General features: G+C 38.8%; 4 protein-coding genes across 9 annotated transcripts in view; 2 read left to right on the plus strand and 2 right to left on the minus strand.

The window, feature by feature from the left end:
* Window positions 1–1,386: 1,386 nt before the first annotated feature.
* Window positions 1,387–4,880, minus strand: LOC129727673 (UV radiation resistance-associated gene protein). Of its 2 annotated transcripts, none has more exons than XM_055685712.1 (6): window positions 4,671–4,880; window positions 2,616–4,001; window positions 2,280–2,431; window positions 2,138–2,212; window positions 1,769–2,080; window positions 1,387–1,686 (listed from the first exon to the last, which is right to left on the minus strand). In XM_055685712.1, the coding sequence occupies exons 2-6, from the start codon at window positions 3,996–3,998 to the stop codon at window positions 1,551–1,553; spliced, it is 2,058 nt and encodes a 685-aa protein (XP_055541687.1). In that variant the 5' UTR covers window positions 3,999–4,001; window positions 4,671–4,880; the 3' UTR covers window positions 1,387–1,550. The 2 variants fall into 2 exon arrangements, with proteins under 2 accessions (XP_055541687.1, XP_055541688.1); XM_055685713.1 differs by having other exon boundaries at window positions 1,741–2,080.
* Window positions 4,881–10,265: 5,385 nt separating this feature from the next.
* Window positions 10,266–22,456, minus strand: LOC129732900 (cilia- and flagella-associated protein 53-like). Of its 4 annotated transcripts, XM_055694303.1 has the most exons (7): window positions 14,808–14,922; window positions 14,697–14,749; window positions 12,699–12,875; window positions 12,479–12,641; window positions 11,995–12,423; window positions 10,850–10,936; window positions 10,266–10,788 (listed from the first exon to the last, which is right to left on the minus strand). In XM_055694303.1, exons 1-7 carry the CDS (start codon window positions 14,856–14,858, stop codon window positions 10,423–10,425), a joined length of 1,326 nt encoding a protein of 441 aa, XP_055550278.1. In that variant the 5' UTR covers window positions 14,859–14,922; the 3' UTR covers window positions 10,266–10,422. The 4 variants fall into 4 exon arrangements, with proteins under 4 accessions (XP_055550278.1, XP_055550281.1, XP_055550279.1 ...); XM_055694306.1 differs by lacking the exons at window positions 14,697–14,749; window positions 14,808–14,922 and adding an exon at window positions 22,369–22,456; XM_055694304.1 differs by lacking the exons at window positions 14,697–14,749; window positions 14,808–14,922 and adding an exon at window positions 13,106–13,444.
* LOC129732903 (store-operated calcium entry regulator STIMATE-like) lies at window positions 15,058–18,680 on the plus strand. Of its 2 annotated transcripts, XM_055694311.1 has the most exons (7): window positions 15,058–15,137; window positions 15,208–15,870; window positions 16,000–16,144; window positions 16,220–16,341; window positions 17,093–17,280; window positions 17,343–17,450; window positions 17,741–18,680. In XM_055694311.1, the coding sequence occupies exons 2-7, from the start codon at window positions 15,729–15,731 to the stop codon at window positions 17,996–17,998; spliced, it is 963 nt and encodes a 320-aa protein (XP_055550286.1). In that variant the 5' UTR covers window positions 15,058–15,137; window positions 15,208–15,728; the 3' UTR covers window positions 17,999–18,680. The 2 variants fall into 2 exon arrangements, with proteins under 2 accessions (XP_055550286.1, XP_055550288.1); XM_055694313.1 differs by having other exon boundaries at window positions 15,062–15,870.
* Window positions 19,440–27,966, plus strand: part of LOC129732902 (UDP-glucose 4-epimerase-like) — a 28,032-nt gene continuing 19,505 nt past the window's right edge. Inside the window, exons 1-2 of the mRNA XM_055694310.1 lie at window positions 19,440–19,707; window positions 20,195–20,373. The gene's annotated coding sequence lies outside the window, so the exon portion shown is untranslated. The remainder of the gene's footprint in view (window positions 19,708–20,194; window positions 20,374–27,966) is intronic.

A 27,966-nucleotide genomic window follows, 5' to 3' on the forward strand; every position in this document is an offset into this window, starting at 1 on the left:
CCGAACGCTCGTCAATCGGCCTCCTTCCACGTCCACGATTCATATATGTAGAGCGGCACCGGGAGGATCAGAGTCCTATAGAGCGCAAATTTCGTACGGATCTGTAGGCTACGGGACCTAAGCTGGCTACGCAATCCCTAAAAAGCCGTATTCGCCGCCGCAATCCGGCTCTTCACCTCGCGGCTCACCTCGTTGTCACAAGAGTACCAAGGTAAACAAATTCATCGACCATTTCGAAAGTATCCCCATTCAATTCCACCGCAGCACCAACACTCGCAGAACTACCACGCTCTCTGCCAGCCACCATGTACTTCGTTTTGGCAGTGTTTATGGTGAGTCCAATTCTCGCAGCTTCCCTTTTGAGAGCCGTAAAGGCGTCCTCAACTGCTCTACGGTTAACACCAATTATCGTCACAAACGCGTCCGAAAATTTGCCCGCTGTTCTGACGCATGATGTGAAACCGTCAAGCGTCCCACGTAGCAGTTTAATTAGTTTTGTTGCGAAACCATGTTCTAGCATTACTTGCCACAGCTCATTGCGTCTGCAAGTTGTGTTCTCGACACTTGTAGAGAATCTGTCTCAAGGTAAACATCTGGTCCGTTGTATATCGCCCCACTCGAAAACCGTATTGGTATTCTCCAACAAAGGCTTCCTGCAACTTCCTCAGTCGCTGGAACAGGATACGGAAGAGAATTTTGTCCGTAGGTAGTTGTTCGCTCTCAACTTTGAGAAGTTCGGCCGGTAAGCCGTCCTTTCCAGCGGCTTTGTGGTTCTCTAGCTCTTTGCAAGCCCTTCACAGCTTGTCCGACCACCCCAATTTCTATCCTACTCCCCTCGACGACTCTCCTACCTTCCTCACTGTTCAAAAGCAAAGCCTTGGTGCTACATTCCGATTCGGAATTTGACCTTCTGTTTATTTATACTCAGACTTCGCAGCCGACTGTTTAGTGTACAGAACAATTGCGGGGCTAGCGCTACGATCCTACTGACACTAACAGTCTCTCCCGAGCCGAGACTCGAACCTACGACGACTGGCTTGTTAGGCCAGCATCGCACCCTGAGACCATCTGGGAGGGCATGTGTCCTCACTGTTCAACATCACTTTAAAATGTTGCTTCCAACGACTGGCCACCTGCGAAATATCGGGAATCAGGTTCCTTCCCCTGTCATTGCACATGGCAGGTACTGGCGCGGTCCGGTTCCTGATTCCGTATTTGGTATAGGAAGTTCAATTTTACTAGACAGATGTCGAGTAATGTCCCAACTCTTCACTTAACCCAATAATTCTTCGTCTCAGAAAACGTCCTAAATTTGGCCGAACCCACCGACGTTCCCATTGGTTGTATAAAGTTATTTTTATTGAAAATCTTTAAATGAAAACAATGTTTTATAATTTCCGGTAATTATATTTCAGCTCTCTATAGTTTCTACCTTAATCCCCGAAAAGTCTGATTTCTGGTCTGTGAATAAATAATCCCTATAAATAAATTCTTGATAGTAATACGTCCTGAAAACTCCACTGCTGTTCTGTTTCTGTTTTTCTCACAATTCAAAAATCGTTAGTTTTTGGTAAGCTAGTCAGTTGCAGCTGTCCTCGAGACAACATTGGATCTGAAGCAAACTTACCGTTGCGTTTATCGCCATTTTTATTGCTGTCTCCGTAGTTGTCCACAGACCGTGATATTCTGTAAAACACAAGCAATATTAATACGTAATATATTTGTTGCAATTCGACGAACAAGCGTTTGGTTTCGATGTCGTAAATACCTTGCAACCGATTTGCTTTCTTTGAGAGGGTTTACTGTGAGATGGTTGAACGTGTTCGGCAGGTCTAGATCTACAGACGATGAGCCGGAAAGGGATGTTCGTTGAATGGTTTGAAGCGGTTCCTCGATATCGCGACTCAGTACATTGATCGACGCTACATTCAGGATATCATGAAGATTTGCCAAGGTAGCACGTGGATCACCGCGACTCAGACAGAGATGGTACTTTAGTTGCGAAATATTTTGATTCAAAAGAAACACTGCGTAAAGCAGTGCATTTGTCGGTGGTCCTGAGCGGCAGTATAAAGGAAATCTGTATACAAAAAAAAAACTTAGTCAAACAATGAAAGTGATCATTAATACAAGTTACTCTCGATCTGCCGTTGGTAAAACCTTTATACAATCGATCATTTTGGATCGTGAACCCTCATACTTGATTGGATTTCTGAAATGTGTTAGAAAAATGACAAGCCATTTTCAGAAAAAAACGGATTAATAGAATAACTCCCAACCTGAGAGGAATATTTAGAGTCGAAGAACACATAATCACAGCATGGGCAACATATCCTAACGCAACGCTCAATGACAAAGACGGTGTTGCGTCGGTGTATGATTCGGCATTCGGCAGCGAAACATCATTAATCGAACAAGTACCATTAGCACGCTGAAAATGAACAGTTCATTAACGCCAGAAATATCAGACCTGGAAATCTTTCAAGTTTATCTTAGGTGTAGTTAATATCAAGTACAAGTAAAACTCTACGAGAACATTATCTACCTTCTATAACCCAAGTGCTTTTGTATAGAGTATTTATACTAATCAATAAATTAACAATGCCCCAATTTACCTTTTTGATACAATAAATTTCATTTAATCCTTTAAGCAGCCGATGTCTAGCTACTAGCACCTTAGCCCTTAGGTCTCGATAACTCTCCTTTTCACTGGCGTATGTCAACTTCTGTTGGTAAAGAATCTCTTTTTCCTTGCCGTAGCTCCTATAGCTAGCCATCAGCGTAGATTCGCTCTCAATATTACCATCCGCCATGGTGCCGAGCTTTTGCTGCAGTTTTCTAATGCTACTTCGGATGCGATCTTTCTCTTGCTGCAATATACGATTCCGAAATCTGGCCAGCTCGAGCTGACGCCTTAGCTCTTGAGCTTTCAGCAAAATTTCCGGCTTAAGCGGTTCTCGTTCCTGATAAAGCAAACGGCTTAGCTGCTTGCCCATACCACCTCTTCTGTAGGTAGCAGACGAGGAACTTCGATAAACTAACTGCTTATCGGTAAACAAATCCAAATTGAGACAGTAGGCACTCTTCATACAGATGCGATCAGTAATTTCCTTAGCGCTTTCGCTTTCATACCTAATTCGACGCTGCCGTTCCTGTATTGCGAGCAAACGCTTCACATCATAACCAGTTCGTATTTCTGACTTTAAGAATTCCATGAAAATGTATCGAATTTTAAGATTGCTCTCAGCTTCTGTTGGTGTTGGGCTAACAGATACACGACCAGCAGCAAGATCTGATGAGTTTGCTACCAAACGCCCCGACGAGGATGATTGCGAGCTGCCAGTTTCCCCTTTGGGCAAGCTTCGACTGTTCTGAACATGTAGCAGACTATTTGGAACGTACCAGCCGGGAGGAGAACTATTACTATTATCACAGAACAGGTTAGATTTTTCGAAACATAATTCTAATCTCTTGCCATCGCTTGTAAGAGATCCTGGTGTTTTCGGAGCTACCACTTGATGTTCGTCGTTATCTAGAATGTAGTCGGCAGAAGTGAAGAATCCATCATGTAACTGGAACACCAACGTGTTTTTTTTCAGGCGCTTCTCGCTACGTCTAGTCACTGGAACCAGTCCAGAAAAATATATTCCCCATAGAAAGAGTTGCTTGTCCTCTTCCTCACTGACGGTTGCATTCTCTGATGTGTTTACATCTGGATTGCTATTACTATGCTGCCATACACGTATGCAAACACATCTTAGAGATGACTTGATTACTGTCGGGCAATGAATTTCCGGCCAAATAACGTTCGCGTGGATATCCATTTTGTCGCTGGTGTAAAACGGTGCAGACATAGTTGTCGTATGCAGCGTGAAATAGAGGGAACATTTTGGCTGATCGCACACGATGTTGTGACCGGAAACTTGAATCAAACTGCGCAGACGAAGCTGCTGGGTAGACAAAGGACTCCAGTCGCGACACCTCGGTCGGTCGAACATTTTCTGCAAATGAAATAGAAAAAGGTCACAATTTGGACAAATTAGATCAATTTTCAAAGAGTTGAAACACTCAGAATGTAAATTAAGCTTGGATTTATGGTTTACCCTTATTTTTATCATTCGTTACAATTATTCAACACGATCATAAATCGAATCGTGATAAAATCAGATGCTTGGTGAATCGTGTTTCAATATTCGCTTTTCTATTAATGAATTACCTTATATAAAAATACACGATATAAAAACTTAAGATGTGCATGACGCCCCTACATTCCACCATACTAAGCCGCATTACATACCTACTACAAAATGTAAACATTGGAAGAAAAGCTGAGCAGTCAGTTAATTTTTCTTGCAGCATATGCATTTTTTTATTTATTGAAGTTTAGCTTATCACCACGCAGGATCACCAATATCACTTATACTACGTTGAAGAATATGCTGCCCCAGCTAGTCATTTTTTTTATTCGAGTTAACCATAATTGGATTGAACATAGTGCCTCATTGCAACTACTGTTAATCGTGTAGCTTTTAAAGATATTTGCTCGAGTAGTCAATAAATGCGAGACTCGATTACATATTTCAAAGAAAAGCACATAGAAACAATTTACAGCCAAGCTTGTAGCAGCTGCTATACAGAAAGAATACTGCGAATAGTGTAAAGAAAGTTACCTCATTTTTAGTGAACGAATGGAGCTAGAAATTTCGTACAAAAATGTTGTTGGTATTGAAAGATTACACAGTAGCAATGCTCATTGCGATAAATACTAATTATTGTTACGTTCATCAAACTTTTTCTAGATATCTTTTGCAATAAAGATTAAACAAACAAAATGCACAACACTTTTTAGATTTTTCCTAGTGGTGGTTTTGTCAAACTGACATACACCACAGTTCTATAAGTGCGATTCGCACGTACCGCAAACGGGACGTGTCGAAAACGTTACGTATGCGATGATACTTCTGAAGTAGAATACTTCTCTCAGGAAGTAGAATACTTCTCTCAGGGATGTGGAATGAAAATGTAAAACCGAAAAAGTGAAAAATATGTCCAATTTCAAATGCTAATAAATCGGTTAGTATTCGTTGGATTTCCTTCGTTCTTGCAGCAATAGATTGGAAAATCTTCTGAAATTCTTCCCAAGTGAAGATAATTGTAATTTTATTATTCAAACTATTGTACTATTGAAAATACTCAAGCCTTGTCAAAACGAAAAATTCGACCTCTTGATCGTTATGTGATTGCTTCTCAAGCACGGTCGACAGAATCATATACCTTACAGTTTAAAATATGCTATTTGGCCTATATAAGAGCCTGTTTCAGCCGAAGCCGCTCATAATAGTTCTAGACAGCGACAACAGCAGTCATCCCTTAGCAGCAGCAGTAGCAGTGCGGTGGATACCAGCGATAGCGGATAGCGGCCACCGCTGTGGCATAGCAATGGATAGCGCACTAGTTGCAGCGGATCTCAGCATCGATAGCAGCTGAGCCAGCTGATGCAGGGGCAGCGTTACTAATGGCAGCGTATAGCGGCCACCGCTAGGGGTGAGCGAAAACTCTTTTTTGCAAGAGCGGCTCTGAATCGCTCACTCACCGTTCCGAACCGACTCATATGAACGGCTTATGGTTCACAATGGTTCACGAGCGTTGACAGCTCGTGTTTTCTCGGTAAACTTCGGGTTCGCGCGAACCCATCAGTTCTGGTGCGCCTAAAGAACCGTGGCTCTTTTTCGTGAGCCGTTCGTTCTTCCACTCTTTTCTAAGAACCGGTTCATATGAACGGCTCGTGAGCCATTCGCCCATCCCTAGCCACAACTGTGGCATAGCTACGGATAGCGTAGCAGTTGCAGCGTGTATATCTGACCATGAAGCATTTATGCGATAATTGAATGAAAATTGCAATTGCAGCAATCGGCCTTTTCAAGGCTACTAAATGTTTTTGGAAGAGCATAATGAATGGTAATTAATAAACTGCAACTGTGTGATGCTTATTATTATTTGTTGATACTCAAGCGGTATATACGAAACAAATCCGATTTCAAACAGAAAAGTTTGGCACGTTCTGCTCACGATGCTGAGTCTGTTTTAGAAAATTCACAACAGTTCATTAACAAGGATGTAAGGTCTTGAAGAAGACGGTTATAGTTTGACATCACAGCAGAATTTCGACCTTCATACTCATGCCTACCATCGGCAATATCAAACACGCAACAATCTGCTTCCATGCGATACGGGGACGGGAACATTTTCTTCTTCCAAACCGCGCAACACGACACAATACATGTTATTTTGTTGCCTGAATGAAAGCTCTATCGATCCGGCTCGACAGAATGTCCACAAGAAATCATTTTTGTACATCCGTGTTACGAAACTGAGAAAATATGTAGGAACTGAAAATAAAGGCGGGGCCAGAATGAATGAGATGTATTTTTCGTACATTAGTATTACGACATACGAAATAAAATTTTTTGAATGTTGTAGAATGGTATAACTGGAAATAATTAAGTCACACCTATTTTTCCAGTTATATCATTTCACAACGTTCGAAAAATTTATTATGTCAAAGCGGATATTGCACGCTATCTGACCATGAAGCATTTATACAATAATTGAATGAAAATTGCAATCGCAGCAATCGGCCTTTTTCAAGGCTATTAAATGTATTTGGAAGAGCATAATGAATGGTAATTAATAAACTGCAACTGAGGTTTGATGCTGCTGCAAATGCACAGCAGTGTGATATTTATTACGATTCGTTGATACTATGCTTAACAAGCGGTATATACGAAATTAATCCGATTTCAAAATGACTGACACGCAAGCAGCCGGGTTATCTTTCTTGTAAAAGTATTCTACTTCAACCTTGCGGTCGTTGCTTTGCACACAACCCTCCTGTGATTTTTCTAGGGGATGCAGGACCATAGACCATTTTACGAACTGACAGCTGTCACGGATCCTGCTGATGTTTATAGTTCTTTTACGTGCGTTAGGTCAGCGGTTCTGAGCTTTCTGCCAAAATTTTATTCATAAATTAAGTTCAGAAACGTTTCGTAAAATGGTTTATTGTAAAAGCTTGGTTCAATTTGATTTGTTATCAACTTCATCAATTCCATCCGCTAACTACACACTTCATACCGTGCGGCTGCTTCACTGTTTTTGGAGCTCTGCGCCAACAATGTTAGCAAACAAGACGCTGTAAATTAACAATAAATACTCAGAGGGAGCGATAGGGGGAGGAGAACGTTGTAAGCCAAACGAATAAGAAAGGTAACAGCACATTGAAAGCTATTGCAATCAGGTACAATAAGGAACATATTTATTTTCCTACTTGCGTGGCCGGAAAGCAAAACGAACAGCGACAATGGGAAGGTGTAGTTCTGATGTAGATAACCTTAAAAACGAATTCGACATTACAAAGTTTCGATATTTTATTGCACTAAAAATAATCTTGAAAAAACATTAAAAATTGCCGTTACTGTACATAGTTACACCACATACTTAGACATACGTAACACTGGCGATTTTTTTGGTACTCTTTGCCCCACATCACTCGGTACCAACACCAGTATGAACTGCTCGACGAAAATGAACGGAATTAATTTTCCTTCATAGCGGCTCTACTCGAGCCCTCAACAAAATCCCTTACAAAACTGCCAAAAAGTTGTTTACAAAATCAATGCTGCATTTTTCGAGTGGGAACGAGACAAATGCAGGGCTGCGCAGGTACACAACCTCCATGAACTACTCAAACAGAGGCTTTTTTACAGAGCTTGGTACTTTCGAGTAGTTCATTTTGTACCAACTTTTTTGGAAGATTTCTTCCTGAGTGTTACGTATGTCTTATGTATGTGGTAACACCACATACATGAGATATACGTAACGCTCAGGAAGAAATCTTCCAAAAAAGTTGGTACAAAATGAACTACTCGAATGGTACCACCGCATACATAAGACATACGTAACACTGGCGTTTTCTTCTGGTACACGTTGCCTCATAGTACTCTGTACCTCGTCCTGTCCAACTGCTCGACAAATAATGAACAAAATGTAGAGCAACATGTCAAAAGGATCTATCTACTTTCATCGATTTTCTTGATTGACTTTTTATTTATTTAATAGTTCAGCTAAAGTAACTATTCCCAACGTGGTTTTTATTTAAAAAGCTAGATTAGATTCTCCGCTATCAAATGGTGTAAAGGACATATCATGAAACGTGTTTAATAAGCCGTGGCGGTTGAAAGAAACCGATCGATCAAAAAATCGATCAAAGCAGATAGATCCTTTTGACATGTTGCTCTACAGTTCACAGCACGAAATCAAGTGTCTTACACTTCTGTTTGCCATGACATGCATACCAAAAACAATCATTTTACACTCAGATTTCAATGTTTATACACATCAAATGCCAAAACACGTTAAAATACCGTGGATTCCAATAAAAATTGATATGGGTCGACATAATAGAATGATTAAGTTCATTTATTGACATTCGTATGTAAAGAGCATTAGGGATTAGCGTGCGATTTATTTTTAGTGTATTACAATCAGGTACAATAAAGGACGCGTTTGTTCATATGTTTTTCTTGTACTGTAGCTAAACAATGAAATAAGAATGTTTCAAAATTGCATTATGACAGTGATTTTAAACCGGAGATTCACGAACCTTTTGTATGGAAGCAAGTGGGCAAACGCCACAGGCCTCACAATTCGAGAGGCCCCTATAGTCTTGAGCCAGATGGGAAAACAAAGTGATGACCTTTTTTTGCTTGTTCCAGTGAAGCGAAACTTTTTTTACCTTTTTTGTTTTGAGGAAAGAGGGCCCACGAAAATATCTACTCCGAGTCCCCCACCACCTAAACCGGCCTTGTGTATGGTTAACATTTTTTTTTCTTTTTTTTCCTTGGTGCTACATTCCGATTCGGAACTTGATCTTCTGTTTGTTATACACAGACTTCGCAGCCAACTGTTTAGTGTACAGGACAATTGCGGGGCTAGCGCTACGATCCTCTAACTAACAGTCTCTCCCGAGCCGAGACTCGAACCTACGACGACTGGCTTGTTAGTGTATCCAGCTTTTAACGTGCTATAATGGCGGACACTTCCGCTTTTTACGCGCCATAATGGCGGACGCTATAATGCAAAGTTCGTAATAAATTGTTTGGTTTTTGCATGAGAAAAAGGAAGGAAATATTTTTGCTTTTTTCATCACACACATTTTGACAATTGCATATGAGCGTTCGCCTAGGTGCGAACAGCCTTCAAAATCTCTTTCAACTTCGTAGTCGTGAATTCTTCAGGACTTCCAACGACACCAGTCGAATGAAAAAATGTAAAACCCAGTTGTTAAATTGGCAATTTTTTTCATAGCCTATCTGAGTATCTCTAATAGCGAATTTCTTTATTCCACTGCTCTCGAGGGGTAAGACAGTGAGTAAATTTGAGGTTTTCCGAGTTTTTCTGAGGAAACCTGAAAAATAAAGAGCAAATCTGAGTAACTCTCTTGTCTCTGAATATCCATCCTTAAACTTCTTTCCCACCGCAAATACACACATGAATGTTGTTGGTCCCACCGTTCATATATATATTTCTTGCTCTCAAGGTAATCAAAGATGTGAATCATCTGAGAATTTCGGAGTAATATTGAGTAAATTAGAGTAACTCCCAAGTAAAAGAGCAACTCAGATAAAAGTGAGAAAATTTGAGTTTTTCTGAGAAAAGAGTGTCTCTGAAAATCCATCCTTAAACCTTTCCCCCACCGCGAATATAAATATTAATGTTACTCGGTCTCACCGCTCATATATTTTTCTTGTTCTCAAGGTAATCGAAGATGTGAATCATCTGGAGATTTCGGAGTAATATTGAGTAAATTAGAGTTACTCCCAAGCATAAAAGTAACTCAGATAAAAACTGTCACGCCCCTCGACTGCTCTAGAGCAAATCTAACGAGGAATAAAGCGACGACCTCACGATTTACAACGCAAGTAAGAGAGGGATGCCAGATTATTGTTTACGAATTAAGCACGTGCGACGGTGGGTTGAAACTGAAAAATTTACGGTGCATTTCGGGCAGCACGCCAGTTTAATACTTGAGGCGAATAAAGAAGGGTTTTGACAGCAGTTAGGTTGGATCCAGGTAAAAGCGAGTTGAGCTGGATCGGTTCGAGCAAGGACGAAGATTTTTAGGATTTTTCTTCGAAGAGGCACTTATGTTTGTCTGTGCTTTGAGGTTATTCGTTTTTTTTTGTGTGAAACAGTCATCACTCTTGCTATATTAATGGTCAGGTGTTGTATTATGAAATATTTGGATTATTTCTGATATTTGGAATTTGTAGCGTAGAAAAAGTTTACCGAACACTCGTCCAACATTTCAAAAACCTTAATTGCTAAAAGCTTAAATTGTTAAATCAAAAGATAGGATAGAATCTAAAACTTGCTTTTCAACAGAGAAACATTTGGATGTTTTTTTATATGATTCTCAAATGATCCTTTGACGAATGTTTCCACAAATTTCAACTCTTGAGCAGCAGTATCAACCAATCTGTTTGTTTGCATTTGGTCATGATGTTTTCGACGTTGCTGTTCTAATGCTCCAGACTTCATTTGTTCTTTCAAGAGTTCACGATATTCTTTGGCAGCCAGTTGTGCTCTGTGCTCAGCCTCGATAGTTGCCCGTAAATGCTGTTCGTAAATCTCTCGTTCTTTAACACCTTCCTGCAATTTTTCTTCGCGTTGAAGACGACGTTGATAGTTCATTGCCGCTATCTGCTTTTGTTGAGTATTATACACTTTCTGGAAACCATCAGAATTCATGTAAAATACTGTAAAACATAATTTCTTCAGAATATCTTACATCGGCGAGGCCTTGTCGTTTTCTCATAACCTGTTTGCAGTTGTTTCGTGCAACATCGTCGTAATGTTGGCGAGCATCTTGAATTAACTGAAATGAATATGATAGAGTAAAGGCTGTATTACACTCTTTGACCAAGCGTCAAATATTTGTCACTTTTTGACAGATAAAAATTTGGTCAAAGATAATTGTTTGTCACTCTCCAATTTTTATATTAGGCAAACACGGGAAAATAACAATCATGATGTCAAATAAATTTGACCATTATGTCAAACGGTCATATATTTGACAATTGATCAAAGAGTGTAATACAAGCTTAATACAATAATAGAAAAAGCACAGAATAACATACGTAACACTGGAACCTAATTCCATCGCCACAAAGAACGATCATTCTAAAATTTCAACCGGATAACAGTCATCCTGGACAACCGGCGTTGTCGTGCAGTGTCATACTAGGTCTCATACATATTTTTGGTTCCCGATTTGACACATGTATGTATGAAAGCGCTGATGTCGGAATACAAGACGCAACGCGAATACGGCAGCCGATGGTCCTAATATTACTAACGTGAAGTACAGTAACTGTTCGCTAACTGGGCACGCTTTAACTGTTTTTTTTTTCAACTCAGCGCTCGCTAACTGGGACGATTCCCAGTTTAAAAGACAACAAACGTCAACGATCAAAACGAACGGGGGCCACGTAAATGGGGAACATCAAAAGATAATGCTGCTCTCTGTTGGTTTCGCGGTTAACTTTCTCGTTTGGCCTTCTATTTTGGGATCTAATAGCAACATGAACAGAAACAACACGAATAGAACTTTCTGACTGGCGATCAACTTGAAAATTTAAATCTTTTATGAAATTGTCGCGAAGCAACATTAGCATGCTGGTCATCGAAATACCCCTCGATGTTTATTTACGTTTGAAATGACATCCCAGCTAACGAGCCGATTTCGATAACTGGGAAATGTTGTTCGCCCAGTTAGCGAACACTGGGCGATATTATCAGAACAATAATTTGATTGAAAATTTGATCAAAGTGTTATGTCTGTTAGTCTGTGGAAGAAGCCTAATTAAGAATTTTAACTAAAACGGTGATCAAAGCAACTATCTAAATGATAAGAATCACAGAAATAGACCAAACCTTATCCATTTTATTTTCTTCGATCTGACGTTGCTTATTGATCCCTTTGGAATAATTATAATACTGATCGATCTGCTTTTTCAAAACTTGTTTCTCTGCCTCAAGTGCTGCCTTTTCCCGGTCCAACTCTCGCTGCATTCCTTCATTCAACACTTTAACTACCTCTTGTTCCTTCGCTTGTTGCTTCATCTGTAGACTTTTTTTACAAGCTATCTGATTTCGAAGTATTTCGGCGAGATCTGTTTTCTTAATTTGTACAAGCTTTTCATCATGATCAGGAAATGGCAAAGACGTGCAATATGCTTGCTGCTGCTTTTTTTTGTCTTCGGTCATTTTAAGAGAGTGATCTTTTATTTGCTGTTGAATGTCAAGAAATGTACTTCGTTCCATAATATTCCGCTTTTGCTTTACATCTAACTCACGGTCGAGCTGAAAAAACTGAATCAATAATAGCTACAAAAATAAGTTGAATTCGGTACTGAACCTTTGCCTTATAGCTTGTTAGGTGAACTTCTTGCCACAGTCTATCTTCCTCTCGCTTTGATTGTTCAAGTTTCTGTTTATCCTCTATTTGTGCTAACTGACAACGTTTTGTATCTTCGTGACATTTTTGCTGGATGTAGGTGCGGATTTCGTCGCAGTTGTTGCTGTTGAGAACAAATTTTATTCAGCCATATCGGAGTTTCTGATAATAGTTAACATACATCTTAAGCTGTATCATTTTACTTTTTACGAATTCTTCCCTTTTGCGTTCCTTCTCTTCTTTAATTGCAATAAGCACGTTTTGTTTCTTCTTTAGGGCTTCATCTTGTTGCTTTCTTAGTACTTCAAGTACTTCTTCTTGTTGCGCTTTTTCTTCAGCTTCCAATAGTGCTTTCAGTCTAGAATTGTTCAGAATTAGGAATACAATAGTTTTTATATAATCTTTCTTTGGAATTCAAAGAAACCCATGTGTCACATTGTGAAGTGAAATAAATCCGTAGATCAACAAACATCAATACCAGCAGGATCCGTGACGCCTGTCAGTTCGTAAAATGGTCTATAGATCATTGCACACGAAAAAAGACCTCACTTTTCTGACACTTCCCACAATTTTTATCAAGAAACTTACGCTTTTCTATTCAAGCCGAAAATTTTTCTATGTAATGCCTTGTTCAGACTACGCCGGATATCACCTGATATCGCCAGATGATATCGGATATCACCTCGAGCGTTCACATTAGAGTGAGCTGATATGATTTGACATTTGCTTTGGTAATTGAAAAGAGAAGAAAACAAAAACGGGTCAAAGACAACAAGACAACAAGAGCAAATGGATTAGGATAGAGATATCAGCGAGTTGACTCGCACCAACGCGAACTCTTATATGCAATTGTCAACATGTGTGGGATGAAAATAGCAAAAATATTTCCTTCCTTTTTTCTCGCATGCAACGCGAAGTGCGAAATTTGTAGGGTGCGTCAAATGTCTGGTGGCCGTGTTGCCAACTGCTTGAAATGTGGTTATTATTGATTTTCGAACATGATATCCGCGATAGCATGTAGCCGAGGTAATATCCGTTGACAGCTCGATTGTATAGGATATCAGGTAATATGGATGGTGATATGGCCTCGATAGCACGAATCGCCTGATATCAGGTGATATGCGGTGTAGTGTGAACGGGGAATAAACAAACCCGCAACCAGCTATGGTATGAACATTGAACCGTGCTGCACTGGTGCGGTTTTTGTATAGTAACACGATATGACGTGTTTTGCTACCACCACTCAGTGTTAGTGTTAGACAGACGGTACGAAGGGCGAAACTTGAAACACCGAAGGTAGTGTCAGTGTTATATGATCGCCACTGGTGCCTTAAGCTTCGACAAACACCGGCGCTGGTGGATCTAGCTTCGGAAAACACTGGTCTCACGTACAGAATAATATCAACAATGAGAGTATATTTGGGAACGTTTTTCTTCGCATTAGGCCTAGCAGAGCCATATGGCAGTGACCGAGGTGTTTCTACGAAGTTCAAACATTTGGCTACGGTGCTTTCACGAAAGTAAAGCCCTCGTTTCAGGCGTTTGCCGAAGCTTGATGTACCAGTGTCGATCGTATAACCTGGCCACTGGCTTCGGTGTTTCAAGTTTCGCCCTTCGTGCCGTCTGCCTTACACCAACACTGAGTGGCAATTGCTAAGAACGCCGTTTCGTGTTTTAAATATATCCCTCAGTGCAGAGCGTGTTTTGGACATGGCTGCCCGCGACAACTGTCAAATCTCTTTCTCCTTCTTGTTTTGTGTCGTCATCGTGCAATGATCTATAATAGATCTTAATGCACAACTGACACATCTTTAATACGAAAACACTAATACTCTAATACTTATTTATAGACCTATGTACATACGAATGCGTTAATGCCACTCGTTGAGGAAAATACAGTGCCGTTTCGATTTTATCACGGTCAAAAAATACTTTTCGGTGAATCTAGCGAGACTGTGGTTTCGAGGAAATGATGAAGGTTAGTATTTTTTGTTGAATAGCATTGAAATCTAACAAAAAAAATACTGATTTTTATCATTTCACCAAGTCCACAGGTATTTTGGATTCACGGTAGGATGTTTTTTGAACGTGAAAGAATCGAAAGAGAAATATATTTACAAATCTCGTGCGTTGGTGAAAAGTCACTTATCTATATACTTATTAGACACTTATAAGATACCTTGCTCTTTTATCTGCCAGCTGCTGCTCATAGGCCTGGTCAGCTTTTTCGACCTAAAATAATGTTATTTTACTGAAACTTGAGGTGAACTTATTCAAGCTACTGATATACCAATTTTTTAACTTCATATTTTATATTGATATCTGGACAGAAAATATTCATTTTTCAAGCACAAAAATATCGTTTTATAATACTATTATGAATATAAACAATTCGCACGCGTAACCAAGAAAAAATCCTTTCTGTAGTTTCCATAGCATCCACCTGAAATTTCGACCTTGGTGTGGGAGAATTTGAGATCCATGCAGCAGAAAACGCAACACGTGAACAACTCGATATCTGAATGCTTTGACAGCTTTGACACCTGTCGATCTTCGTGTTCGATGGATATGAAGTAAAAAATTTCGTCACATCCAAATAGAACACAGGGATTTCCTTCACGTAAAGATTTTTCTTGAAAATGGAAATAAATCGGTTGAATCATTACGCAAAAATAAATCTTTGTTTTTAGACAGGAAATGCAGTTTATCACCGCAGTTATATTGCATTTGATACAGATTTTTTGATGCAATAAAGATGAAAATAGGTTGCAACTTTTTGTTTGTTAAATGGTGTCAAGAAAAAGAAGTGCTAGGAGTTGGTGAACATCGTCTAGTGTGACGTCTGCGACTTGTCTGAAAGAAAAGACTGATAGATCACAGCGATCAGCAGTGTAGTGTAACAAATGTATGTGTTTTCTTATTTGCCATATTGAGCATTTTGATAATTTGAATATCTTCCAAACCACATGCCATCTTGTTGAGAAAGTCATATTTCTCTCTATAATTTGTGGTGGTGCCTCCAAAGTGTTGTCATTTTTGATTTTGAATACCTGGGTTACCACCTCAATAAAGAAAACAGTGAAACAAAATAGTGCGTCACGATCGAGATCGACGAAGGCAATATTATCTAACCATATACGAATACAACGCATGCATAAGAAAACAACTGCAAAAACCGCCCCAGCGAACGACCAAATAAACGCAAAACCAAATGAATACTTCGACGTTCGCTGCTTCTGGCGAGGATAGCACCGAATGGTCAACTCTGCACTGCAGCAAGGATGCACTGACCGACTTTTTTGGCTGGTTCTTGCAGGGCATATTGGCGACACTAGCTTTTACATGTTTAATTGGTAAGTTTAGTCTTTTTTCCATCCAATCATTGCAGAGTATTTTATGACAATACAAAAAAAAAAATACGTGTGAGATAACTTATCTCGGTTCGAAAGCAAAAAATATATTTTCTGATTTTCATGATACAGGAAAACGATTTTGTGAACCACTTTACAACAGACGTTCCTGGGAAACATGGTGGTACGACACATCGAAGCAAGGAATCGGAGCCTTAGTGATCCACATGACTAACGTGTATTTAGCCCCACTATTCCAGGGCGACCCTTGTACGTGGTAAGCAAATTATGGACACATGGGCAGAGAAGTAAGCATCTATATGAATGATATTTTTCTTTTTAATTTACACAGGTATATCATCAACTTTCTATTGGATTCCACCATTGGTTTATTCATAATCTACATTGGAATTAAAACCTGTCAGTATTTAGCGCGTAAGAAGAAATGGGATGCGATAAACTTTGGCGAGTATGGTAAGTATATGTTGTCCATTTTACCGTGTGTGTGTTGACTTGAAATGATTTGCAAATTAATAAGCAAATAGTAATCATATTTGCAATTGCAATATTCGATTACCTTGCAAATACTTGTGAGGCAATGACTGCCTGTTCATCGAAGTTGTTTATTTTTAATCCTTCGATAAGTGATAAAAAATGACGTGCGTATGCATATATTAGAAAAAAAGCAAAACATTGCAGATAAACAATGAATTATCAAGCACTTGTTATAATAAAAGGCTTTTCTTCCATATACTTATCAATTTTTTATGAAAGCCAACCGTCGTAAATTGTGACGATGTATGTAGAAAAAATATAAAAGATAAATTTAAACACGAATGCATTTTATGTTATGATTAGAGGACAGTCACGGTCAGTTGTACTCGCCGTGATAATTTTTATGTGATCGATGATGGTTTTTTATTTATTAGTGTTGATCTGAAATATAATAATTTATTTTATATCTGTTGTATAATTTGGCAATATTCAGCTGTTTGGAAGGAGAAAATTTTTTTGTCTTTAGGATTACGTGTGAATGTGTGGTAAAAATTCATAAAATTATAAATTTTATTTGTCATTTCTTCATGATTAAGTTGTAGGAAACCTAACATCAGAACTGTAATTTATGTAGAAGCGCTTTACGGCGTTCGCCTCCATATTATGATCACTTTATCAATTGTCTAAATGCCTACTCTTAGATTTCTGAACTTATGTTTATATTTCACAGGAGCACCAAAATCATGGCTCTATCAAACCTGGATTTATGTAGGACTGATGGCGATCGTTAAACTGATAACGACACTGTTTATCCAGCTCGACATCTGGGACAATGTGAAAAACTTTGTTCTATCTCCCTTCAAAGATCCACGAATTGAGCTAGCCGTAGTGATGCTAGTGATTCCTTTCTTTGTTAATGTAAGTGCACTACTTTATGAGAGCAACAGCTGAAAATAACCCGTCAATATTTTTTATTGCAGATTCTGATCTTTTGGGTTACCGATAATTTCCTGATGCGGCACACGCGAAAGAAACGCACTGCCGGTACGACGCAAAACCACGGAAGGGAGCACAGTTTGTTGCAAAAAGTAAGGGGACATTTTCAGCCAAAAACTAATGAGTTATGAATACTGAGTGTCTCTACAGCTTGCCAATTTATACTTTGTACATGACAATATTTTTACTGTTTAATTGTTGTTTCGTTACTGTAGTAGATGGCCTTTGTAAGAAGTTTAGTTTCGCAATAAGTTTACCAAGTATTCTTAAATCTATCTAAAAGACTATTCCAAAAACACTCCCCCACCAGTAGTAGAAATCAAGCAAACTGCAGCCTATAATAATTGATACTTGAACTGAAATTGCGATTAACCCTTTTCAGGTAAAATACAAAATGATACAAAAAACCAAACCTAATGACTCAGAATCTGATACTCTTTTATCAGGCGATGAAGAAATATTAAATTTTAGAGCGTCCAGCAGCACCATGTCCTCGTCGCATATGCTGCAAATGGCCAACGGCTGTTCCTCGACGTCAGCGGCGGCGATGGATGATACGGCAATCATTCTCACCTCATCGGCGGCATCACCTAGCAGTAAGCAAAATGTCCAACAGCGAACTAGTGTGATCAATATTTAACGAAGGTTTTTGTTTAGCTTTCTCCTACAATTTTTACATATTATCAGTAAGAGATGTATAGTCTGAGAAAATGAAAAAAAAAGAAAACAAAAAGCGCTCCCTCAAAGGAGACACTGTAACCATATTTTTCATTGTTAAAGCAGAGATGAATGCAAGGCAATAGATAAGCTATGAAATTTTCTTGTTAAATACTGAGAGCAAACCATGTGATATTTGTGTGTCTATATCTACAATGTATGTATATTTACACATTGGTTGCTATGAAAAAAAGAAAGCCAAGCCAAACTAGAGGAAGCTTAGATATGCACGCAATAGCAGAAGGATAAAGGCAACCTGATAGTTGCACGCTGTCAAACTGAATTCCAGTAATTGAAAGCAGTGATTAACGAGCACGAGATTGAAACTGAATGATTTGAAAACTAAGCCCACTACGAGATAGATCACACGATTGTTATATGCCAGGCAGAAAACGAACATTGTATTTTCTAGGGCTAAGTTAGACTAAGCAACCAACAACAAACTATTTAGTAGTATCAAAAAAAAAAAAATACGGATAACAGTGCGGATCGGTTTTTATTTTTTTATATACACGGAAGTAAAGGTAGGATTACATTACCAACGATGTGAACGATATAGTAGATTTTGTAAAATACATGAAAATAAATATCAATTCTGGATCAAACTTGTTTGCTGGGCTTGTTTACTGTACATTATACTGGGACACGGTTATTTGGGAAAAAGCGATGGTGTTATTTTTTCGCTTCCGTGCACTTTCCGTGTTCATTATGGGTCCTATAAGAACTGTGTAACTTTTCAGATCGATCGGTGTAACTATATTTTTGCGTCCGATTTTTAAAGTTTCCATACGATTTTATATGAGAAAATCCCCTTTTTCAAAACTTATTCTCTAGAGATCGTAAGGCGCTGCGATGCTTGTAGAGAAAGTTATTTCCCTCAAACCGATTGAATATTTGACGAACGGCTTACCATTGAATTTTTCTAGCAATACTGCTGCAGCATGCTGATATCCAGTCACCGTAACCTGCCAGTCTTAGTGGTGTGGGCGATGAATGGTTCCCCGAGCAGCTTTTGCAGTTTGTGGTTCATTCGCCTTCTTCCATCCGATCTCCATTGGTACTGCGGTTAGAGGAGTTCGTATTCAAGCTGCCATATCTGGTCTCGATCAATTGTGTCGCATGGCTATTTAAGTTCGATGAATAGATGATGCGTGGACATGCTTTACTCGCGGCATATCTGCTAACCTGCTGATCCATGAATACTGTGGTATCCCTTGTTTTTATAGCAGGTTTTCACAACCCTGCGATCTTTCAGTTCAGTGGAACGCGGAAACGATATTTAATCATACGTTCCGCGCAACACTGTCAGAAAATGGTAAGAGAAATAAAATGATTCTGGAGCGGGCTCTCCAGGCTCAGTTCGAGTTGGTATTCCAAACAGTAAACACGGTCTTTCTCTAGTGATCAAAACGTACCGAAAAATCCGCGTGTTTAGGTAGTCCACTCTTGGAAAGTTTAAAGTGCAAGTATTAAAGTTTCAAAGTGCATCCGCTAGTGTTCTCCAGGTCCTTTTTTAGTTTGTTTCCGGCCGACATCCTGCTCTGCCGGACTAAGGATAGTGTTTCCTCCGTCTCTGCGTGATTACGCCAACAAGTTTAAAGGTTTTCGGAGATAAAGTGGCTAAATAGCCAGGTAAGAATTTAAGTTCCTTTTACTAAGCTTAAACACAAGCCTTAGTCAAGGACTAAAGCTTGTGTAAGTCTAGTTACTGCGGTAATATAGGTTATTACAGTGGCGACGAGGTGAACAAAAAAAAGGAAAAACGCGTGCGACGCCATTGTTTTTTTTTTGCGTCATTTTGGACCGTTTCAAGACCGTTTCATTTCAATTAAACCTCTAGCGGAAGGTGAGAATTTTTTTTTTTTTCGTCCAGTGGTGTGACATAGCGCAAGCGAAGAGTGGCACTATTTGCATTTCGGCAGGTACAGGTGTTAGCCGTGAGTAAAAGCATAGGGTGGTTCAAATAAAATGGGATTTTTTTTTCTCAACAAAAAAAATAATTTTTTTTTACAATTTGATTGTTAAATACCTCACAATAGGTTGTTTTTCTTTTGTTTAAAATAATTATTAAATAAATCAATTGTGTAAAACAAAAGAATTAAGAGTGTTTGTTTTACAGGAAGCAGTTACAAAGGAAAGGATTAAGGACAAAAGGATTGAGGACAAAGGAAACCAGGAACAATCACGGTGACAAAGGTCGCTTACTTGGCGTCAAAGAATTGACACAAAGGACACACGGCAGCAACTAACTGGTCGATAGGGAATTCCATTTGAAAAAAAAATACCACGTGTGGCAAGGTAGGATTTTTTCCCCTTTTTACTTTGAGACGGTGATCGCATCTGAGAATTGAATAAAAAAAATTTTTTTGGATTATACTTCCAATTTTTTTTAATATTAAATTTAAGAAATATTTATTTTCTGCTGAACATTTTTGAAAATATTTTACTAAATATTTTTATAATATTTAAGTTAAATATTTTTTTTTTTAATATTTTTGTTGAGTGTTTTATTTCTCATTTGCTTTTTATATTATATATTATTATATATTAAATATTAATTATATATTCTTTATATATTATTATATATTAAATTTATATATACATATATACTTACTTTACCACAAGCACCAAATGCAAATGGCTCAAATGAGGATTACAATAGAACCCTTTCGTAAGGGAAATTCCTTCACGGAATGGGCAGAACGGTTAAGCTATTTTTATATGGTGAACAAAGTAAATGAAGGGGACCGAAAAGCCCATTTTATTGCGCTTTCTGGACCAGCGGTTTATACTGAGCTAAAGCTCATTTATCCTAACGATGCGTTGACTGCAGCTAGTTACAACGAAATTATTAGTAAACTTAAAGCTAGATTCGACAAAGTCGAATCAAACCTTATACAAAGATTAAAATGTGTGTGAATCTTTAGAAGACTTTATATTAGCCCTGAAATTGCAGGCAGAGTTCTGCTCTTTCGGAAATTTTAAGGAAGCAGCCATTGTCGATCGCATTATCTCTGGCGTTCGCGATATTGCATTGCGGAAAAAACTAATTAATGAAAATATGGCTACTTAAGAGGCCACGGAACGTTTTTTTACGACTTGGGAGATGGCAGACAATAACGCTCGTAGTTTTGGGGCGAACGTTCAGAACGCTGAACAAGAGCCGGGACGAATTGCTTCTCATAACATGACGAGTGGTCAGGGCCCCTACAACAACAATCAAGGATCACAAATAGCACGCAACGGATATGGAAATTACGACAACCGGAAGGGGTGTCCAAAGAGGAAACGTGAGAGACCGGCTAGGGTTTAGGTCTCGACCTGCAGCACCTAGAGGACGAGGCTATAAGCCAGCCGAATGGTACCTGAGCGAGAATAGGCGGCGGCGAGACTATTCCCAGATGACTTGCGATTTTTGCGGGGTGAAGGGACATATAAAGCGTAAGTGCTTCAAGTTAAAGAATATGCAGAGAGATTCAATAAAATTTGTCGGTCAGCCGTACCGTCCCCAAGAAGGAAAATTAGAAGAGATAATGAGTGAGTGGAGAAAGATTGGGCTTGAGAGCGATAGCGATGGAGATAATGATAGAGACACAGGTGACATTCAATGCATGCAAATTTCTTCTATAAACAATATAAGTAACCCCTGTATAATAAACATTGATATTAACAATATTATGATCCAAATGGAGATTGATTGCGGTTCTACTTTTTTCCACTTTTAAAAATCCTCTTTCTCAATGTAACAGAAAATTAATTGTGGTTAAAGGGGATAAGTTAAGAATCGAAGGGGAGGCAAAGGTTTCGGTAAAATTCAAAGGGGTAGAAGCAAACTTGAAGCTTCTGGTGTTGAAGGGTGACCATGATTTTATTCCTTTATTCGGTAGAACCTGGTTAGATGTTTTCTACCCAAACTGGAGACAATACTTTTCTAGTTGTGATATGATAAAAACGGTAAAAGAATTGAAAGGCGGTGAAATTACTGCAAAATTAAAAGAACAATTCAACGATGTATTTCAGAAAGATTTCTCGAAGCCAATTAAAGGCTTTGAAGCAGAATTGATACTTAAAGACAATCCACCCATTTTTAAAAAAGCGTATAATGTACCTTATCGACTGAGGGATAAAGTTTCCGTTTATTTAGATAAATTGGAGAAAGAAACAGTAATTACGCCAATTAACACAAGCGAATGGGCCTCTCCAATTATCATAGTCATTAAGAAAAATAACGATATACGTCTTGTAATTGACTGCAAAGTTTCACTAAACAAATATATTATACCAAATACTTACCCATTACCAACTGCCCAGGATTTATTTGCGGGTTTAGCGGGTTGCAAAGTGTTTGCGCCTTAGATTTGGAAGGCGCATACACTCAACTGTCGCTTTCTGAAAGATCGAGGAAATTTATGGTTATAAATACCATAAAAGGTTTATACACTTATAATAGGCTACCCCAAGGTGCCACTTCTAGCGCCTCAATCTTTCAGCAGGTAATGGATCAAGTCCTAAAGGGAATTGATAATGTATATTGTTACTTGGATGATGTACTTATAGCGGGTAAAAACCTTGAAGAATGTAAACAAAAACTTTATTCAGTACTGGAGAGACTATCCTCGGCAAACATAAAGGTTAACTGGGAGAAATGTAAATTTTTTGTGTCAGACTTGCCATAATTAGGGCATATTTTAAGTGAAAAGGGTTTATTGCCATGTCCAAATAAAATCTCGACTATACAAAAGGCGACAGTGTCAAGAAATGTGACCGAACTCAAATCATATTTGGGTTTATAAAATTACTATAACAATTTTTTACCTGGTTTGTCTACTAAATTATATCATTTATATAGCTTATTGAAATCTAACGTAAAATATGTATGGGACATTAATTGTGAAAGAGCATTTCAAGAGAGCAAAAATATGCTAACTAAAACAGATTTTTTACAAATTATATGTTATTTAGCAAAAGGTTGGCCACCAAAGGTAGACAATTACTTGGCTAAGGTATTTTCTAATAAAGATGAACTAGAAATTGTGGACGAATGTCTATTATATAAAAACAGGGTAGTAATTCCACAGTTATTACAGGGCGAGATTTTGAAACTCCTGCATGTCAACCATGCAGGAATGGTTAAGATGAAACAATTGGCCCTGGGTACAGTTTTTTGGTTTGGTATAAATTCAGATATAGAAAAATATGTCTCTAGCTGCGACGTGTGCTCTAGTATGGCTATAGTGCCTAAACAAACAGGAGAGGCCAAATGATTTCCCACTACAAAACCTTTTAGCAGAATACATATTGATTTTTTTCATTTTGAACAAAGAACCTTTTTGCTTTTGGTAGATAGTTATTCCAAACGGTTAGAAATAGAATACATGAATAATGGCACAGATACAGGGAAAGTTCTTAAGAAATTGATTGTGTTTTTTGTTAGATTTGGCCTGCCGGATGTGTTGGTTTCGGACGGTGGTCCTCCTTTCAACTCGTATGATTTCGTAAATTTCTTAAAAAGGCAAGGAATTAGGGTTTTTAAAAGCCCACCTTACAATCCTTCGAGTAACGGGCAGGCTGAGAGACTGGTCAGAACAGTAAAAGAAGTTTTAAAAAAGTTCTTAATGGAACCGAGTTTTATAAATATGCGATTGGAGGATCTAATTCAACTATTTTTAATTAATTATAGAAATAACTGCATGACAACTGATGGTAAATTTCCATCAGAAAAGATTTATTCATTTATACCTAAGACTTTGTTGGACCTTATACACCCTAGAAAGCAGTATAAAAAAACTTACTAATAAACAATAACTCAGCCAAGGATGTTAACAGTCCAACAACAGTAAAGCATGACTCACTGGACGATCTGATGGCGGGAGATACTGTATGATATAGAAACCACAGTCCCCAAAATCAGAAAAGATGGTTGAAAGCAAGTTTCAATAAAAAGTATTCTCAAAATACTTTCCAGGTTGCAATTGGAAACGCAACTATACAAGCCCACCGGACGCAGCTGAGGAAGGTGACAGAAGACAGCTACACCCGGCCGAACGTGACGGTAGCGCTGGCCACTCCAAATGGCGGTATTGATGACGATGAAGAACCATTCAGGGGATTCCCGGAGAAGAAAGGAAGGAAAAGGAAAGCGGAAATGCCGGGACCAGAAACGACCGAACTGAGGCGATCGAAACGCATACGAACGGCGAAGGCTGATCGAGATTTTGTTTACAAGTGAATATACACTGTTAATACGGCGAAGGCTGATCTGAAAATATTATAATTTTTTTTTAAATTTCTTTCAAGTTTAATTTTTTTAAGGGGAAAGAGCTGTGGTATCCCTTGTTTTTATAGCAGGTTTTCACAACCCTGCGATCTTTCAGTTCAGTGGAACGCGGAAACGATATTTAATACGTTCCGCGCAACACTGTCAGAAAATGGTAAGAGAAATAAAATGGTTCTGGAGCGGGCTCTCCAGGCTCAGTTCGAGTTGGTATTCCAAACAGTAAACACGGTCTTTCTCTAGTGATCAAAACGTACCGAAAAATCCGCGTGTTTAAGAAGTCCACTCTTGGAAAGTTTAAAGTGCAAGTATTAAAGTTTCAAAGTGTATCCGCTAGTGTTCTCCAGGTCCTTTTTTAGTTTGTTTCCGGCCGACATCCTGCTCTGCCGGACTTAGGATAGTGTTTCCTCCGTCTCTGCGTGATTACGCCAACAAGTTTAAAGGTTTTCGGAGATAGAGTGGCTAAATAGCCAGGTAAGAATTCAAGTTCCTTTTACTAAGCTTAAACACAAGCCTTAGTCAAGGACTAAAGCTTGTGTTAAGTCTAGTTACTGCGGTAACATAGGTTATTACAAATACACGATCCGTTGTAGCGTAGAAACTCATGAATTCCGCCTGGCCTGGCGCCTGGCTCAGACTGAGGTATTTGGGAGAGTACCTTGTAGGCGGCATTCAGCAGAGTGATTGCCCGGTAACTGCTGCACCCCAGTTTGTCCCCCTTTTTATAGATGGGACACACAACACCTTCCATCCACTTCTCCGGTACTCGTTCTTCCACCCAAATCTTGGCAACGACCTAGTGCACGGCTTTAGCTAGTGTTTTTTTACCGTATTTCAACAGCTAGCTGGGAAGTTGATCCACTCCAGCTGTTTTATCGTTTTTCAGACGGCCAACCTCTCCCTCCACTCCAAGGAGATGAGGGGCTGGAAGCTTATTGTCTACTACTCGTACACCAAGAACAATTACCATACCGTCCTCGCGCTCTACTCCAGCGCCGTGCGGCTTCTAACTTTCGATCACTTCACACTCGTCCGAAAGAAGGTTGCCATCCAAGCTCCTGTGGCACGTGGCCTTTGCGGGAGCCATTCAGCTTCTTGTAGAACTTCGAAAATAATACTATCATGTTTAATGGCTCTTCAATATTTACATTTCTTCTACATGTCGATCATAAGAAAATTGCTACTTATAATTTCATTTATTAATTTGTTTAATTCAAAATGATTTGGGCACATTATGTCATTCATCATTTTATATTGTAAAGTCTAATAAAATATGTCGAATAAGACATAGGTATACTGCCGTCCCATGTGTATAGGAAACTCTTTAGAAACAGATACTATGCGTAGAAGGACAGTTTAGTGGTCGGTTCAATAAAACAGTAGGTAGGTCCAAGGTGGTCCAGAGACTATTTTTGTGTTTTCACAGTTTTTCAAGAAGTGCTCCAGAAACCAAATATTACATATTACTACCAAAGCGTCCTTTCCGGGACGTCCCGGAATGGAATTTTCCGAGAAACCAGGCTAATTCTCCTCAATATGTGGAAAGAGCAGCGTGAATATTCACCGCTCACTTCATGTCCAGCATAAGCGCTGCGTGTAGCAACTTTTTGCATCACACTTCGTCTTTCTGCTTCGTGCTGTATTTTTGCCGCTCGCAGAAAAAATAATACCCTTACTGCCTACACCACAGCAGAGCGAAACAAGAGTGCTGAATCACTCTAACGAGAATACACAGAAATACGCCGTAATGCGCACTGCTGAGATGAATTCAATGGCATTGCAAAGCCAAAGCCGTTTCCCTACCTAGATGCCTCTCCTTATTTGATGTATGCTTAAGAAACACAGTAAAAGCAATGCAGTTAGCTCTATTGTGCAGTTATTGTGTCTGTGTAATATTCTTTCGTGTGAGAAAACTCACCAGTCATTATCTCTCTGAAGAAATTGCTAATGAAGAATAGCTAATTTTAATAAATTGGTTTATTTTTGTTCTTGTTTTTATTTGTTCATTCCAGCGTAAAGGAATTCTATCTTGGGCTTCTTTTCTTCAAAACATTTTTTATTTAGAGTGCCTGTATGAGTAGACTTAATCTAAATCTCCCAGAAACCATCACTAATTCTGGTTAATTTCAGTAAAGTCGCATGTATAGACAAAGCCCAGATGCTACCGTTCATGCGATTTGGAATATGACCTTTCGTTAAAATCGACACAGACTTCGTAGTCAATTTATTAGCACTACGCTCCTATTGACTTTATCAGTCTCTTCAGCTGAAATTCAAACATACGTTCATTTCTTGATGGTTTTCAACTTTCCGGGATTCGGGAAATGAAACTTTGATTTCCCGGGAAATCAGAAATGTTGCTAAGAAAGGTAAAAAAGCAGCGTTAAGATCTTTTTAGAGTTTTTGAAGTAGAATACTTCTCTCAGGAAGTTCGGCTACATAGGGATGTGAAATGAAAATCTAAAACCGAAAAAAGTGAAAAATATGTCCAATTTCAAATGCTAATAAATCGGTTAGTATTCGATGGATTTCCTTCGTTCTTGCAGCAATAGATTGGAAAATCTTTTAAGATTCTTCCCAAAAGAAGATAATTGTAATTTCATCATTCACACTATTGTACTATTGAAAATAGTCAAGCCTTGTCAAAACAAAAAATTTGACCTCTGATTGGTCGTTATATGATTGCTTCCCAAGCACGGTCGACAGAATCATATAGCTTGCAATTTCAAACATGCTATTTGGCATATAAAAGAGCCTGTTTCAGTCGAAGCCGCTCATAATAGTTCTAGACAGCGACAACAGCAGTCATTCCTTAGCAGCAGCAGTAGCAGTGCAGTGGATACCAGCGATGGCGGAAAGCGGACACAGCTGTGGCGTAGCCAGACTTCCTGAAATCTCGCTCGCACAAAGAAGAGACAGTCTGCTTTGCGCTAGAAGTCTCGTTTCTCATTCAGTCGCTACGTGCTGTGTACAGCGTGCGAGCGAGAAAACTTGGGAATTTTTTGCGACGTACACGAAGATATCTCGTCTCTCAACTTAACGAGTGCGGTGCATGGGCGACGCGTACTTGAGACAGCTTGCGTGCAAAATCTCGTGAGCTCGTCTCGCGAGCTTGCCTCGCATGTTGCTTCGCGCAAATGGTGCGAGAAGAAAATTAATTTTGAGCAGAAGGATACAGGCAGGGGATTTTATGTTTTTTATTTACGGTGTTATAGCAGCATGCATCAAAACACTGTTAGAATTATCAATGATATAACCTTGTTCATTTATTTATAAATTCAAAATTCTATGATTAATTCATTCGACTTTTGTTAACATGAATTAAGAACGTTTTGTTACTATACTTATTACGGTACGAAAATGAGTAATATTTTTCTTTTCACCGGATGCAGAGTGTGTTACGTTGGTTAACAGAAGTGTTTCTTTCGTCGGTTTAGATGTCATTGACTATCTTATGATAGAACTCTGTTTTGTAGTTCTAAGAATAAAAAATGTGGTTTGAAATTACAACATAAGTTTTCCGGAGTTGAAAATAGTAAAACCATTAGAATTGTTTATATTTTCTAGTACATGTTGATGTTGGATAGAATTTTCGAATTGAGTACACTAAAGTCGCT

The sequence above is a fragment of the Wyeomyia smithii genome, chromosome 3, assembly GCF_029784165.1.
Source record: "Wyeomyia smithii strain HCP4-BCI-WySm-NY-G18 chromosome 3, ASM2978416v1, whole genome shotgun sequence".
Taxonomy (NCBI): domain Eukaryota; kingdom Metazoa; phylum Arthropoda; class Insecta; order Diptera; family Culicidae; genus Wyeomyia; species Wyeomyia smithii.

Coding starts and splice junctions, on each gene's coding strand:
- LOC129727673 (XM_055685712.1), bottom strand. CDS start 3,998: ATGTTCGACCGACCGAGGTGTCGCGACTGGAGTCCTTTGTCTACCCAG. Junction 2,432..2,615: donor AAATTTATTGTATCAAAAAG/GTAAATTGGGGC, acceptor GTTCATTTTCAG/CGTGCTAATGGTACTTGTTC. Junction 1,687..1,768: donor GAAAGCAAATCGGTTGCAAG/GTATTTACGACA, acceptor TGTGTTTTACAG/AATATCACGGTCTGTGGACA.
- LOC129732900 (XM_055694303.1), bottom strand. CDS start 14,858: ATGAATATTTTCTGTCCAGATATCAATATAAAATATGAAGTTAAAAAA. Junction 12,642..12,698: donor AAAATGATACAGCTTAAGAT/GTATGTTAACTA, acceptor TGTTCTCAACAG/CAACAACTGCGACGAAATCC. Junction 10,937..11,994: donor AAGAAAATAAAATGGATAAG/GTTTGGTCTATT, acceptor TATTCATTTCAG/TTAATTCAAGATGCTCGCCA.
- LOC129732903 (XM_055694311.1), top strand. CDS start 15,729: ATGAATACTTCGACGTTCGCTGCTTCTGGCGAGGATAGCACCGAATGG. Junction 16,145..16,219: donor CAGGGCGACCCTTGTACGTG/GTAAGCAAATTA, acceptor TAATTTACACAG/GTATATCATCAACTTTCTAT. Junction 17,451..17,740: donor AGCACAGTTTGTTGCAAAAA/GTAAGGGGACAT, acceptor AACCCTTTTCAG/GTAAAATACAAAATGATACA.